At 42.6% G+C, this 15,014-nt stretch overlaps 2 protein-coding genes and 3 non-coding genes across 6 annotated transcripts in view; all 5 read right to left on the bottom strand.

Annotated features, from left to right (window-relative positions):
- Window positions 1-236: 236 nt before the first annotated feature.
- Window positions 237-4,518, bottom strand: LOC110528292 (60S acidic ribosomal protein P0). The gene is made up of 8 exons (XM_021610240.2): window positions 4,377-4,518; window positions 3,768-3,876; window positions 3,269-3,444; window positions 2,884-2,971; window positions 2,246-2,392; window positions 1,583-1,768; window positions 956-1,096; window positions 237-477 (listed from the first exon to the last, which is right to left on the bottom strand). Exons 2-8 carry the CDS (start codon window positions 3,819-3,821, stop codon window positions 322-324), a joined length of 948 nt encoding a protein of 315 aa, XP_021465915.2. The 5' UTR covers window positions 3,822-3,876; window positions 4,377-4,518; the 3' UTR covers window positions 237-321.
- LOC118965413 lies at window positions 557-685 on the bottom strand. The gene has a single exon (XR_005052739.1). It is a non-coding gene; the product is annotated as a small nucleolar RNA SNORA63 (small nucleolar RNA).
- LOC118965411 lies at window positions 1,979-2,121 on the bottom strand. Its single transcript, XR_005052737.1, has one exon. It is a non-coding gene; the product is annotated as a small nucleolar RNA SNORD15 (small nucleolar RNA).
- LOC118965412 lies at window positions 2,507-2,635 on the bottom strand. The gene has a single exon (XR_005052738.1). It is a non-coding gene; the product is annotated as a small nucleolar RNA SNORA63 (small nucleolar RNA).
- Window positions 4,519-12,546: 8,028 nt separating the features above from the next.
- The window catches only part of LOC110528295 (paxillin), a 64,085-nt gene continuing 61,617 nt past the window's right edge, over window positions 12,547-15,014 (bottom strand). For both annotated transcript variants that reach the window (XM_021610243.2, XM_021610244.2), the window contains exons 9-11: window positions 14,729-14,810; window positions 14,424-14,572; window positions 12,547-14,175 (exon numbers count right to left, since the gene is read on the bottom strand). In XM_021610243.2, the coding sequence (XP_021465918.2) occupies window positions 13,909-14,175; window positions 14,424-14,572; window positions 14,729-14,810 (498 nt within the window). In that variant the 3' untranslated portion in view covers window positions 12,547-13,908. The remainder of the gene's footprint in view (window positions 14,176-14,423; window positions 14,573-14,728; window positions 14,811-15,014) is intronic.

The following is a 15,014-nucleotide window of genomic DNA, read 5'->3' on the forward strand; positions in this document are numbered from 1 at the left end:
ATATTTTCAGGAATTTTGAAAACTCAATCTTTGCTTTGTCACAGGTTACAAACCTCCCTGTCTTTCTTTCGGGTCAGGATACTCTGAACAGGTAGGGTTTGATGTTTTTCCTTTACCGCATATTGAACAGTCTGACCTGACTAGAACCTCATTCACGTGTTCCATACCAATTAGGTTGTGGCCCAAACATGACTTTACACTCAGCCACTTGGCTAAAAAATTAACACAAAAAGTGGTTTGATTTTCTGGAGTTTTTTTTTATTACATTCAATTATCTTCTTGAATTGGGTCAGCAACCATAAGAGTAGTGTTGGCTGCCTTCTAGTCGAATAGGCCAAAGCCCATGTCGTCGTCCGAGCCCTCCTCAGACTCCTCCTTGGCCTCCTCCTTAGCGGCGGCTGGGGCAGCGGCAGTCTCGGCCACAGCCACAGGAACAGCAACCGCGAAGGCAGTGGGGTCAGCCAGGTAAGCCTTCACCTGGGAAAAGAGGGGGTAGAGAAGCAATGTTAACTCAAATGTAGAAATCTATGGAGATAACGTGCCAATGGATGACCTGGTGTCTGAGACCAAGCGTCCCTGCCTGCCGTGGGATGCAGACAGACAGGGATAGTAGGAGACAGGTTAATGTGTGCAAGGGGAACGACAGAGCAGTACTGAACAAGCTGCACTGTAACTTATCCTGCAGCTGGGACACTCAATTGTGGCCTAATCAAGAATCAAACTGTGGCCCCCTATCCCTATGTAGATGTTACAATCAAGGATTTGACAGGCATAAGTGATGTGGTGAACATTCCTAACCTAGAGGGCAAGGTGGAACCACAACCATATTACTTATAAATTCTTTCAGACTTACAGCAACATCCTGAGGGCTAGGGTTTGTTTGTGGACTGGGCCAGCATTTGATCAGTCATCCATTTCAATATCATGTGGTCAAAATGTGGGTGGGATGCCATACCTTGTCTGCCAGGGGGAAGGAGTAGTCAGTCTCCACAGCAACAGCCAGGACTCTCTTGTAGCCGTTGATGATGGTGTGGGGGATGGAGGCCAGAGTCGGGTATCCGATCTCCAGACACACACTGGCGATGTTCCTCACACCCTGAAAGAGGACAAGTTGTGGCCAGGACAGGCATGACCGCGACTTTCAGCACTTCACTCAAGTCTGACTGTTTCAATACATATTTGCTAAATTTGTGTCTGAAACCAATCGTCCCTGTCAGCTGTGGGATGCAGACAGACAGGGATAGTAGGAAACTAGTTGATGTGTGCAGGGGGAACGACAAGTTGCACTGAACAAGTTGCACTGTAACTTATCCTGCTTCCTCAAACACTAAGAGAATACGTTCCTGAACTTGACAGCTAGAGTGTCGGTCCTTTTCAATGGATCATTTTCACTTGTTTTCAGAACATAAAATATTGAGACAAGACTAAGGAGGAAGGGGAAACTAATTAAGACTTAATGGGACACAGTACTACATTTTAGTCAGTTTCATTTACTATTCAAGGCATCAATAATAATAATAAATAGATTTTGGGTCATGGACACAAAGTATCTTTACAAGGCAGTGTGCACGCGCTTCCTCACCTCCAGGAACCTTGCGTGCAAAGCATCCTCAGTAATGTCGAGCACCTCAGGGCTATAGACACTACCGTTATCATACACCTGCTGGATGAGCAGACCGAAGGAAAAGGGCGAGATGTTCAACATGTTGAGCAGCGTGGCCTCACTGGCTCCCACCTTGTCTCCAGGCTTGATGAGCATCACATCGCTCTGTAGGGAGAAATGAAGGGATGAGACACTTCGTCTACAGTTTATTTCATTTTCCGAAACGCCCCATTGTTTTGTATAGAAGAAAACATTACAATACCAACCCTACACAAATCAGTACTTGTGTATTAGACACATGGAACACAACAAAGCCTAGCAACATGCTCAAAGTTACCTATCCAGCCAGCAACATACTTGATCAAATCAGGAAACCCTTCAGACAAATACCGCAATGTCTTCAACTGAAAAGACACACTGCCCTGGGGAGCTGAACCCAGACACAGAACATGACCCTGACCCAGTGACCGCAGTGAGCCTGTGTCCTGTTCTGACTCGTCATCATCTCATCACTGAAGAACACCTCTTATTTAGAGGATGACAATGTAATTCCACTATCCCACTAGTCTAAAGTAGAGCCCACTAAGCATAGACTGGCTGAGCTACTGCCCGAGGACTTAAGACTGCGGTCGCCTCACTTACCAGGATTTCAATGGTTCCTCTGGAGATCTTGGTGGTGATGCCCAGGGCCTGGAAGAAGGAGGTCTTCTCAGGACCAAGCCCAGTGTTCTGGGCTGGCACAGTCACATCACAGGGGGCAATAGCGCCAGCACGTGCAGCAGCTGGTACCTGAGGGACAGAGGTTTGGAGGTTAGGGGGCAATCCAGCTATGGCTCCGATTCAAACAAAAGAGTGGAGTCCATGGATACATCCCATGAGACTGAGCAAATTCAACAGGAAATTATGTTTGAGACCAAGCGTCCCTGTCAGCCGTGGGATGAAGACAGACAGGGATAGTAGGAAACTAGTTGATGTGTGCAGGGGGAACGACAGAGCAGAACTGAACAAGCTGCACTGTAACTTATCCTGCATCGTTATTTAATCTTTTAAGCAGACTCCTGAAACGGGATTCTACATCAAGGGCTATACCATTTATTACTATTTAATAATATTGTATGTGTTCAAATGGCATCCTATACCCTATATAGTGCCCTGGTCAAAAGTAGCACTCCATAAAAGCAAATAGGGTGGCATTTTGGATAAACCCACCCCCCCAAGTTGACAATTTAACCCGAAGACCTGCGGTTCTAAATCAGTGCCTGGTCAGAAAGAACATTAACCTTGTTGGCCAGCAGCATGTCCCGGATCTCAGCCAGGTCCTCCTTGGTGAAGACAAAGCCCACATTTCCTTTGATGTGGGGCAGCAACCTGTGAAGACAGCAACAATGTCAACATTACACATAAAACCGCAAATGACACAAATAGCAAGAATGAGAAAAAGTGTCTGAGACCAAGTGTCCCTGTAAGCCGTGGGAAGCAGACAGAGCGGAATAGCAGGAAACAAGTTGTGCAGGGGGAACGACAGAGCAGAACAAGCTGCACTTTAACATACTCTGCTTTGCAAATAGTCAATCAGTGGCTAGTTAAATATATGTTTTTTAAAGGGTAGATCTAAAAAAGTTTCACCTAGCCATTCAGGCCAAAATGTGTTAGTTTAAAACGTACTTCTCCAGGGCAGGGTTGTTCTCCAGGTGGCCACGTATGGCTTTGCGCATCATGGTGTTTTTACCCATGAGCACCACAGCCTTCCCACGCAGAGAGAGACGAATGGCCTGCATCTGCTTCGAGCCCACATTGTCTGCACCCACAATGAAGCATTTGGGGTAGTCATCCAGCAGTTGCTGCAAAGAATAGCAAGTTAGTCAAACAAGCTGTTCTAAATTCAGTTTGAGAAAATGTAAACCTCTACCATTGTATAAGCAAAATATTTATCCAGTTCACTACTGTGCACGTGTCTGAGACAAAGCATCCCACAGCCGACAGTCGGCTGTGGGATGCAGACAGACAGGGATGGTAGGAAACTAGTTGATGTTTGCAGGGGAAACAAGAGCAGTACTGCACAAGCTGCACTGTAACTTAACCTGCTTTGTCAATGGCCAATCATAAGATGGGGGTCTATACTTCCAAGCACCATTGTTCTAAGTCAAGTGTTATGTCAACCTACGATGATTTTCATAAAATAGTTGGACTTCCACGTGGTCCTGTCTTCCCTCGGCATCTTTGCAGTGCTTCGAAGGATCGCTTTTACAGCTGGTTTAAAGACAGTATATTATCTAAGGAAAATAAAACATGATTTTAGACATGCAGCAGGTTCAAAATCAAGTAACTAGTAACATAGTAACTAAAGCCATCTACCTGGCAGTCATTCACTCACTAGCTTTCAAGGAATAACGTTTGCTGTTCCACGGCAAAAAAATGATTCTTTAGCATCTAACGTTAGCTGACATTATATCAAGAGTATACCTTATCTCCTTATCTCTATTGCTAGTTACGACTTGTATATGTAGGTGGCTTTATGATGAACCGGTATATTAGTAACAAGCTAACGTCAGCTGAAATGTAACAGAAATAATGGTGGCACATGGCGGTAATCAAAGTGCCAAGGAGGCCGCACAGACAAGATAGTTTATATTCTTAAGAATAACTCATAATTATGTTTCCATATTACTGTAGTTTATTGTAATTAACAAATTATTTATCACCCAATATAGCAAAACATATTTTAACGTATAATAATAGTACATGAAGACTCAAACCGGTGAAAACCCCTTACCTCGCAGTAAGGACGCGTGAAAGAAAGAGAACGAAACAGGAAGCGAAAAAATAATATACAGCACAAACAGCCAATCACAAAAACTATTACGACTACTCTGTTCCACAGACATGATTGGCCACCATCTGTGTCACTCATGTCGGTTGCAGACTCTGGGTGCGTTCGTTTTATGGCCCTGTCCACACCGGCGGTGCTCTACCGGTGCGGAGCCAGCACGGAACGCAGATGAATGGTGACGGGAGCTTGTCAAGATCAAAGGAAAAATAGATGACGCAAATGATAAAATTAAACTAAAAGGTCCATCCATACCCATTTGCTTAGTGTAAGCTCTGAGCATTTAATGTGTGTGTCTTGTGTAATCGAGACAAAATCAATGACAGTGTCCGAAATAAAATGTATTTATTAGCATCCATCACATTTAATTAAAATGTATCAGCAATCAGGTACCATATAGCCATCCCAGAAAACACGACGACGGTACATGGGGAAATAAAACAGGTGAGAGGGAATGTAAAAAAACAATCACACATACATGGGTGGGGGGATAATTTATCTGAAGGGAACTAAGGGGATCAAATGATTAAAGTAAAAAGGCTGACTTTCCAATAAAAGGCAGAGAGTAGACTCCCCAATCAGACAGGATGCCCCCCACATAGGTCTGGAATTTCTGAGACTTCAGAGAGCAGAGAACTTAAGCAAATAAATGTAGGCTAAAAGCATATAAAATGTAGATAAAAGAAAACAATTACAAACCCTGATAATTTACACAGGGTGAAAATAGTACTTTGAAGGGCCTAGAGATACATCAAAGCAAACATGCATTCAAGCCTCTCTTTAAAGGGGCCCAGTTCCATTCCAACATTTGGGCTGGTGCCTAAACCTGAGGCCATAGCTACATTCAAGAAATCTACTCTTTCCAATAATTTGAGGAACTCGTTCAATGTTGAAGTGTAACTGTCCAAGACTAGATTCAGGCACTCTAGATTCAGCACTTACACCGGTTATCATTGTCTGTGTCTCCAAAGCACGGCTATAAAAGGCTACCAGAGTAATATTTCACAGCGCTTGATACATTATTTTGCACACTAACTTGATCATTCACTGAACAATTTAGGATTTACTGTCATAGAAAGAGAGCCTGACTTAAAGTTCAGTCAAAACGAAGTACTATTAACCCTACTTCTGTTACACCTCAGTCTATACATTTCAACATTTAGAATATTACATTAGCAGCATTTCCTCAATAACCAGGCTACGTGAAATGTGGATTCATCATGTTCATGTCAACCCAGTTGCACTACTAGAGATACTCAAGGATACTAATGGCACAGCAAGCCTGAAAGTGCTTAAAAACCCCAAGTCTTCAGAGGGTTAAAGAAACCAAACCTTTCCAAACACATCAGAAATTGCATCCCAGCCTGAGGGCAGACCAAAAGCGTCACCCAATAGCAACATGTAGTAATTTTACAGCAACTGCAGACTATACTGTGCTGTGAGACAACCCTCATTGTTTGCCCCTCTTTTGCTGACCCCCCCCCCCCCCCCCCCCTCAAAACCCAGAGGTGCATCTGAAGTCTAAAATGGCTTCCCTATTTGTCTCTTCTTCATTTACACTTCATTGTAAGCTATTGGCTGAGTGACAACAATATTAAAGGTTGTATTCCAGGTGTTTGTTTTCACCTGTCCAGTACTTTCACATCATATGGAGGAAATTAGATAAGAGGAAGCCACTAATTGTTTGAGGTGCAATCCAGGACACTGGCTGGTGCAGCAATTGTTGTTCTGCTCCATCATAACGGCTTCACCAATCCGATCGCAGCAAGGACTTGGAAGTCCACCATATACAGTGAGCTCCAAAAGTATTGGGACAGTGACACATTTGTTGTTGTTTTGGCTCTGTACTCCAGCTCTTTAAATTGATACAATGACAGAGGCTAAAGTGCAGACTGTCAGCTTTCATTTTAGGGTTTCCTATCATCCAATGATTATATCAAGCATGTGTGACTACAACTTTGTTGGATGCATTTGCTGATTCTTTTGGTTGTGTTTCAGATTATTTACCATACATTTCCTTTGGGCACAAAATGTAGTGTCATTTTAGAGTCACTTTTACTGTAAATAAGAATAGAATGTTTCTAAACACTTCTACATTAATGTGGATGCTACCATGATTACATTTAATCCTGAATGAATCGCAAATAATGATGAGTGAGAAAGTTAGACATACAACATTACAATAACAGGGGAGGTCAGAATTTTTTTGGGGGGGGTTATGATATTCATGCCTCTAACTTCCTCACTCATTATTCACAATTCATTCAGGATTATCCATAATCATGGTAGCATCCACATTAGTTTTTTCCAATTGCTAACACACTAAAATGACATGCACAGCACAAATATTTAAACTGACACACAGAGCAAAACCTCTTCTCAAGTCTCCAAAAGTCTAAACACATTTTCTGCTTTAGACATTTTGCAATTCAAAATGGCACTTCTTAAATGCACTGCACACGGTTCTCTGCATAAGACACAACAATCTGACATAAAGTCACATGTTTGCCATTTCAAAACACTGCCATTCAAAATGACACAACATGAGCTAAGGGAGGGGGGGGGAGAATGAGAGAGGGAGGGTGAGAATGAGAGGGAGGGTGAGAATGAGAGGGAGGGGTAGAGGAGTTCATGGCCAAAGAAGACAACTTTCAAATGAAATCAGAGCAACCTTAGTTGATCATGTCATCAACCATGGGCTGACAATGCAAGAGGCTGGACAGAGAGTGCAGCCCAACTTGAGCCATTTTACTGCCGCCTGTGTCATCCGGACATTTAGACTGGAGTACAGGTATGTAACATTTCTTTCACACTATGTAGTACACCCCATGTCATAGTGTATCAGTTGGGTGACACCTGTTTACTTCATGAATGGCTGATGTCATACACTAACTGCACAAATGTCTTGTAGAATTTACTCTACTGTGGGGGAAATATCTTTAGGCTGCATTGTCCAAGCCCTATATTTTTGTTTTGTTTTTCTGAAGGACTGAGAGACGCAACCATGGTGGAGGAAGGGGCCAAATGTTCACTTAGGTACAGGAAGCTGCCATTGTAAACTTGGTTTTGGAAAATAATGAAATCAGATTACGAGAAATTCAAAGCTACATCACCCAAGACAACACCATATTCAACAACATTCAACGAGTCAGTCTGTCCACTTTGGCTTGCATTCTCAAGCGAAACAACTTTATAAGGCGCCGTTAGAGAGAAACTCTCAAAGAAACAAAGCGGTCAGACGAGCATATGTGGATGTAAGTACAATATTGACTGAAGTACACTACACACAACCTTGTTTCCCAGTGTACTGGATAACACCATATTGACTGCTATTGTTCTTTGTTTTCAGGGAGTACTGGAAATGGATGCTCATGCAATCCCACATGAGTTCATCTTTATAGATGAGGCTGGGTTCAACCTAGCAAAGACCAGAAGAAGGGGGAGAAACATCATTGGCCACAGAGCCATTATAGATGTTCCTGGCCAACGTGGTGGGAACATCACAATGTGCGCTGCCATCTCCAATACGCATGGTGTCCTCCACCGTCATGCCAACCTTGGATCATACAACACAGCCCATATTCTCACATTTCTGGACAGACTCCACAACATTCTCATACCACCAGAGCTGAATGATGCAGACCATCAAAGAACCCGGTACGTTGTAGTATGGGACGTGAGCTTTCATCGTGCAGCCCCAGTCCAAAACTGGTTTGCTGACCACCCACCATTTCTCGTGCAATACCTCCCACCATACTCACCATTTCTGAACCCCATAGAAGAGTTATTTTCGGCATGGCGATGGAAGGTATACGACCGGCAGCCCTTTGTGCTCATGCCTCTTGTGCAGGCTATGGAAGAGGCATGTGATGAGATTGATGTGGGTGCGATTCAGGGATGGATAAGGCACTCTAGGCGCTTCTTCCCTCGATGTCTGGCAAGGGAAGATATTGCCTGTGATGTGGATGAGGCGTTGTGGCCAGACCCAGCTGTGATGTGGATGAGGCGTTGTGGCCAGACCCAGCTGTGATGTGGATGAGGCGTTGTGGCCAGACCCAGCTGTGATGTGGATGAGGCGTTGTGGCCAGACCCAGCTGTGATGTGGACGAGGCGTTGTGGCCAGACCCAGCTGTGATGTGGACAAGGCGTTGTGGCCAGACCCAGCTGTGATGTGGACAAGGCGTTGTGGCCAGACCCAGCTGTGATGTGGATGAGGCGTTGTGGCCAGACCCAGCTGTGATGTGGACGAGGCGTTGTGGCCAGACCCAGCTGTGATGTGGACGAGGCGTTGTGGCCAGACCCAGCTGTGATGTGGATGAGGCGTTGTGGCCAGACCCAGCTGTGATGTGGATGAGGCGTTGTGGCCAGACCCAGCTGTGATGTGGATGAGGCGTTGTGGCCAGACCCAGCTGTGCGGCAAGATGCTGCCTAATTATTTTTCTTGCCTTTTTTTCCTATATATTTTTTCTGCAATTTTCTTTTTCAGTTTACTGTTTTTTTGTGAGCATATTTTTGTTCAGTCCAAAGTAAATATATCTGCTGTGCATATGTTGCACTGACTTGTTTGGTAAAAAATAGAATGTTTCAACAGCATGTGTGTGTCTGAATAATTTTCTACAATTTGAACTATTATGGCAAAGCAAACTAAAGATGAGTGCTTTTCATTATGCCCAACAGTGTGTAGTTGGTTAGGCAAAAATCTGGTAATATGAATGAAGTGTGTTTGATTTTGGTTGCGTGAATTGTGTTAAGTATTTTGATAAAACCAGCCTAGTTTGCAAAAATGTGTTTAAGCAATTGGGAAAAACTAGTGTAGAAGTGTTTAGAAACATTCTATTCTTATTTACAATTAAAGTGACTCAAATGACATATTATTGCGTGCTAGGAGAATGGGACCAAATATAAAACTTGACTTCTTTAATACACAAGTAAATTTGTTCCGATACTGTCGGTCCTCTATGAACAGAAAGTGGTGTAATTTCTAAATGGTTCACCCGATATGGATGAAAATACCCTCAAATTAAAGCTGACAGTCTGCACTTTAACCTCAGTCATTGTAGCAAAGAGCTGAAATACAGAGCTAAAACAACACACGTTTCACTGTCCCAATGCTTTGAGCTCACTGTAACTCAGTGTTAAAGAAATTGCATAAAACATTTGGCATTAGCACAAATATCTTCATTCTTTCAAAGGGTTCAGAAATTAAAATGAAATGTATGTGTATATACCCTTAAAAATGGTTTAGCATAAAAATATAAGCAACATGTGTAAAGATAAAATCTCTTCTTCAATGACGCAAATATGAAACACTACTAGGTCACTTGAAAACAAATCAGTATATCAATTACCAACAAAAACAAGCGCTCAAACCTGCCCCATTGCAGTTATTTGAGATCAGGTTACAAAGAGATCTAGGTGCCATTATTGACTGGTTGGGTAGGTTACTTTTTAAATGTAATCCATTAAGATACTTAGTTACCTGTCCAAAATTCAAATCAGTAATGTAAATTTTGGATTACCCAAACTCCGTAACGTAATCTGATTAGAATTACTTTCCCCTTAAAATGTCCAATGCAGCTGTTTTCAATTAAAATGGTCAAAAATAAACCAACATTTCTTCTTAGCAAAGAGCAATTTGTCAAGCAAGAATTTTGGAAGGACTGTTTGGGAGGGGAAAGTGATGTTTGGAACTCTTATTGGTCTATTAACTCATTTACCATCTGTTTTTCAAACATCTCTTACCCTAAAAAGACATCACAGTATTATTCCAACCTCAGTGTGGAAAAATATATATTAAAAAAAAGAAAATCACAATTGACTGCACTGGACCTTTTAGAGGCATTAGAATAAGAAAAAAAAAGATCAATCAAATGCATCTGGTGCGTCATCATAGTGGTCTCAGACTCACTCAGGTGAAACTAGCTTAAATGTATTTTTTCAATGCTGAATTGAATGTCATCAAGAAAACAAGATGTCATAAGGTATTTTTTCCCTGCAAACATCCTTTCTGAATTGAAAGTAAAGCAAGAAGTAATCTAGTTTTTCAAAATTATCTGTAATCTGATTACAATAGTTTTGCTGGTAATGCAACTTGAGATTTTTTGTAATCAGATTACACGTAACCAGTTCCTACCCAATCCTGATAGGCCCGCACCCCAAATGGCACCTTATTACCTATATAGTGCACTTCTTTTTAAAAGCACTACACTTTATAGGGAATAGGGTGCCATTTGGTAATCAGACCAGGTACTGACTCCAGATCAATGTGTGTCCAGACTACCATGTGACTGAGGACATCACAGGAATCCAGGGTTGTTCGCAAAAGGTTTTGGGGATGGCATGCCTCTCCAGTCCATAAGAAATTGCCCTGTTGCCTGAAACCCAACTGAGTGTGTGTGTATGTATATACAGTCAGAAGTTTACATCCACTTAGGTTGGAGTCATTAAAAATAAATTTTTCAACCTCTCCACAAATTTCTTGTTAACTATAGTTTTGGCAAGTCGGTTAGGACATCTACTTTGTGCATGACAAGTATTTTTTCCAACAACTGTTTTCCAACAACAGATCATTTCACTTAAAATTCAATGTATCACAATTCCAGTGGGTCAGAAGTTTACATACACTGAGTTGACTGTGCCTTTAAACAGCTTGGAAAATTCCAGAAAATTATGTCATGGCTTCAAAAGCTTCTGATGGGCTAATTGAAGGCCTACCTTCAAACTCAGTGCCTCTTTGCTTGACATCATGCAAAAATCAAAAGATGTCCACAAGTCTGGTTCATCCTTGGGAGCAATTTCCAAATGCCTGAAGGTACCACGTCCAACTGTACAAACAATAGTACACATGTATAAACACCATGGGACCACGCAATCGTCATACCGCTCAGGAAGGAGACGTGTTCTGTCTCCTAGAGATTAACGTACTTGGGTGCGAAAAGTGCAAATCAATCCCAGAACAACAGCAAAGGACCCTGTGAAGATGCTGGAGGAAACCGGTACAAAATGATCTATTTCCACAGTAAAACGACTCCTATTTCGTCAGAACCTGAAAGGCCGCTCAGCAAGGAAGAAGCCACTGCTCCAAAACCGCCGTAAAAAAGCCAGACTACGGTTTGCAACTGCACATGGGGACAAAGATTGTACTTTTTGGAGAAATGTCCTCTGGTCTGATGAAACAAAAATAGACCTGTTTGGCCAGAATTACCATTGTTATGTTTGGAGGAAATAGGGGGCGGCTTGCAAGCTGAAGAACATCATCCCAACCGTGAAGCACTGGAGTGGCAACATCATGTTGTGGGGGTGCTTTGCTGCAGGAGGGACTTGTGCACTTCACAAAATAGATGGCATCATGGAGACAGGAAAATTGTGTGGATATATTGAAGTAACATCTCAAGAAATCAGTCAGGAAGTTAAAGTTTGGTCGCAAACATATCTTCCAAATGGACAATGACCCCAAGCATACTTCCAAAGTTGTGGCAAAAAGGCTTAAGGACAATACAGTCAAGGTATTGGAGTGGTCATCACAAAGCCCTAACCTCAATCCCCAAAAAACATTTGTGGTCAGAACTGAAAAAGTGTGAGCGAGCAAGGAGGCCTACAAACCTGACTCAGATACACCAGCTCTGTCAGGAGGAATGGCCAAAATTTACCCAACTTATTGTGGGAAGCTTGAGGAAGGCTACCTGAAACTTTTGACCCAAGTTAAACAATTTAAAGGCAATGCTACCAAATACACTCAATTAGTATGTAAACTTCTGACCCACTGAGAATGTGATGAAAGAAATAAAAGCTGAAATAAATAATTCTCTGATATTATTCTGACATTTCACATTCTTAAAATAAAGTGGTGATCCTAATTGACCTAAGACAGGGAATATTTACTCGGAGTAAATGTCAGGACTTGTGTATGTAAACTTCAACCTACCTACCTACCATACCATACCATACCATACATACATACATACATACACACATAGAACTGGCTCGTTGCATATCAGTGTGAGCTAAAGAGTGACAACACTACGCAATGTCACTAAACCAAATTTTGCTAAAATGTTGTGATTGTATTAGCAATTGGCAGCAAATACATTAAAAGGACCAAGCCTATCTGTATTACTTTGTCTTTAAGTAACTGAGGGAAAACACATTGTCAGTAGCTAAATTTACAGCAAAACATTGCACCAAGAAATGTACTCCCCATTCACTCAGAATTAATTCATTTTAAAACTTGGCTAAATGTGTGGACGAATACAGTAGCAAATAAAAAAGGTAAAATGCACACAATTAACATGTTCTGTTTCAAATAAACATGCTCCAGTATTTTCCTCATAGAAAGAAAAACTAGCCTGGTTACCCCAGACTGAAGAATACTGTGCTCAGTTTGGTTGCCAAGCTAAGAGATGTCTCCCTACCCAAAGCTAATGGAAAGTGAGGGATGAGCATAGTTCCTCCAAAATAAAAAGAGGTGTGGTACCCAAAATGACCCAAACCCCCAACCTCTGTCCACCTAAAGGGTAAGACAATATTCCTTTTGAAATCAGATTCACATGAATGAGAATTGATATGAGAATCAGTGAAGCAAAGACTGAAGTACTGAAATTAGAAAGTGAGAATCCATAGCACAAAAAGAGCAGTAGTCTTGAGTGTGTGTGCGCGCCTCTTAAAACAATGTGTTTGGACAAAATAAGACACACTTCAGGTAAACAAAAAATGAAATCTGTTGCTGAGCAGTCCTCGTAAGTTTATGAAAGTTTCCATAGGAAAAGTGTACAAAAATAGGACACTGATATCTTGGCCATACCAGGCTGTAAAATGTCCCCATGAGGGTTGCAGAGAGGGATCTATGATTGAGTTGAGAATGAGCACCAAGTGTTTAAACTGGTCTTAGAGCAGTGAAGAGAAAGGAAGGAGGGAGAGACCAGAAAGCTTTTCCTCTTCTCAAGTTAAAAATCTGTCTTGTGTGTGTTTTAGATCAAGAGACAGTTTATAGGCATGTATTTGCAATTGCACAGACAGTGTTTTGCAACTACAAAAATATATTTTGGAATGATCACTCCAACTCCTCCAAATAGGCACCTGTAGGGAGAGCTGTGGTGTTTAATGGCCACGCGTATCTCAGCTACATGCACAGTAAAGAACAACCCTGCTTCCTCATCATAGCCACTGACGGCCTTCTATCCCAGTCTACACCTTTAGAAAAACACTCACACGGTGGCCCGATTCTCTTCTTTTTCTCTGGAGCGTGCACCTGCGCACTCCTTCCCACACATTTAAAAAGCATTGGATTGGTATAGGACTGGGCTGGAGTTTCCACCATATTTCTCACACCTGTCATTTCCTTTTAAATTCATGAAGGGAAGTGAGCAAGTGCACACTTAGGGCAGAACAGCAGAGATTTGGAACACAGAACGTGCACACAGCTACACACACGCACAAGCGCGTACACACACACACAAACAGGCTGGGGGAGGCTAGCTTCCTAGCTGAAGAGCTTGATGAAGCAGCCCTGGCAGTAGGGCTTGTCATTCTGCTCTTTGAAGGTGCCCTTGTTGAGCTGCTTGAGGCAGAAGGCACAGACAAAGTGCTCAGGGTGGAACTTCTTGGCCATTGCTGTGATGCAGCGGCCTGTGATGGGCTTTTGGCAGCCCGAGCAGAGGGACCCGCGGCGCTCATGGTAGTGGCCCTCGCAGTAGGGCTGGCCCTCGTGCTCAAAGAAGCTCCCATTTACAAAGGGGGTGAAGCACTCCTGTAATGCATAGAGGTGGGAAGAAAAGGGAAGGAGGCAATCAAGGCTTTCTATACTGTTTTTGGAAATACCTAAAGAACTGTATAATAGGTAGAATCTGCCCACACCCAAAACCGATTGGTGAAGGTGCTGGAGGATTTAAAAAAAAAAATCTGTTTCAAGAACTATATGAAAGCTAATGTATGTCACACCATATGTAAATGAGGGATAATACGCTTAGAATAGCACCACAGCCCACACCCACTTACCCTGCAGACAAAACACTCAGGGTGCCAGAGGGAGTTGAGGGCTGATATGTAGTTCTCCAGGATGGCGCGGGTACAGCCTCCACACTTGGGCGCAAACATGTCAAAGTAGTCCTTCCGACAATATGCCTTCCCATCCTTCTCATGGAAGCCTGTAGGGGGGAGCAGAGAAAGACACTGCCTTAAGACGACAGAGCGAGAGGAGAGGGCAGAGAGAAAGGAAAAAAAGAGGGGAAGAGAAGCGAGACAGAGAGAGAAGAATAGAGAAGGGAGAAAGATAAAGGGAGAGATAAAGGGGGGTAGCTTACCCTCTGGGCCAAAGAAAGCTCCACACTGAGCACAGAAGAAGTGTTCCGGATGCCAGTTCCTGTCCAGTGCCGTCACCACTTTCTGTAGGGGACAAATGTAGTTAGCATATTGAATTTAAAGTATCATATTTTTAAGTATTTTGCCTATTTTATCTATAGCCAGCAGATGGCAGCACTGCTGAGGACAGAGTAGCATAGGGCCGTGTGTTCTAGTGAGAACAGAGTAGCATGTCAGAAGAGAGAGGGAGACCGTAATAGAAAGAAAGGGGAGTGATATGAATAAACC

The sequence above is a fragment of the Oncorhynchus mykiss genome, chromosome 7, assembly GCF_013265735.2.
Source record: "Oncorhynchus mykiss isolate Arlee chromosome 7, USDA_OmykA_1.1, whole genome shotgun sequence".
Classification (NCBI taxonomy): domain Eukaryota; kingdom Metazoa; phylum Chordata; class Actinopteri; order Salmoniformes; family Salmonidae; genus Oncorhynchus; species Oncorhynchus mykiss.

Bases quoted from the DNA above. Each gene is read 5' to 3' on its own strand.
- LOC110528292 (XM_021610240.2), bottom strand. From the start codon at position 3,821: ATGCCGAGGGAAGACAGGACCACGTGGAAGTCCAACTATTTTATGAAA. The intron at 3,445-3,767 runs GTAGGTTGACAT...TATTCTTTGCAG, and splicing joins ACTATTTTATGAAAATCATC to CAACTGCTGGATGACTACCC. The intron at 1,097-1,582 runs GTGAGGAAGCGC...GTCCTCTTTCAG, and splicing joins TGCACGCAAGGTTCCTGGAG to GGTGTGAGGAACATCGCCAG.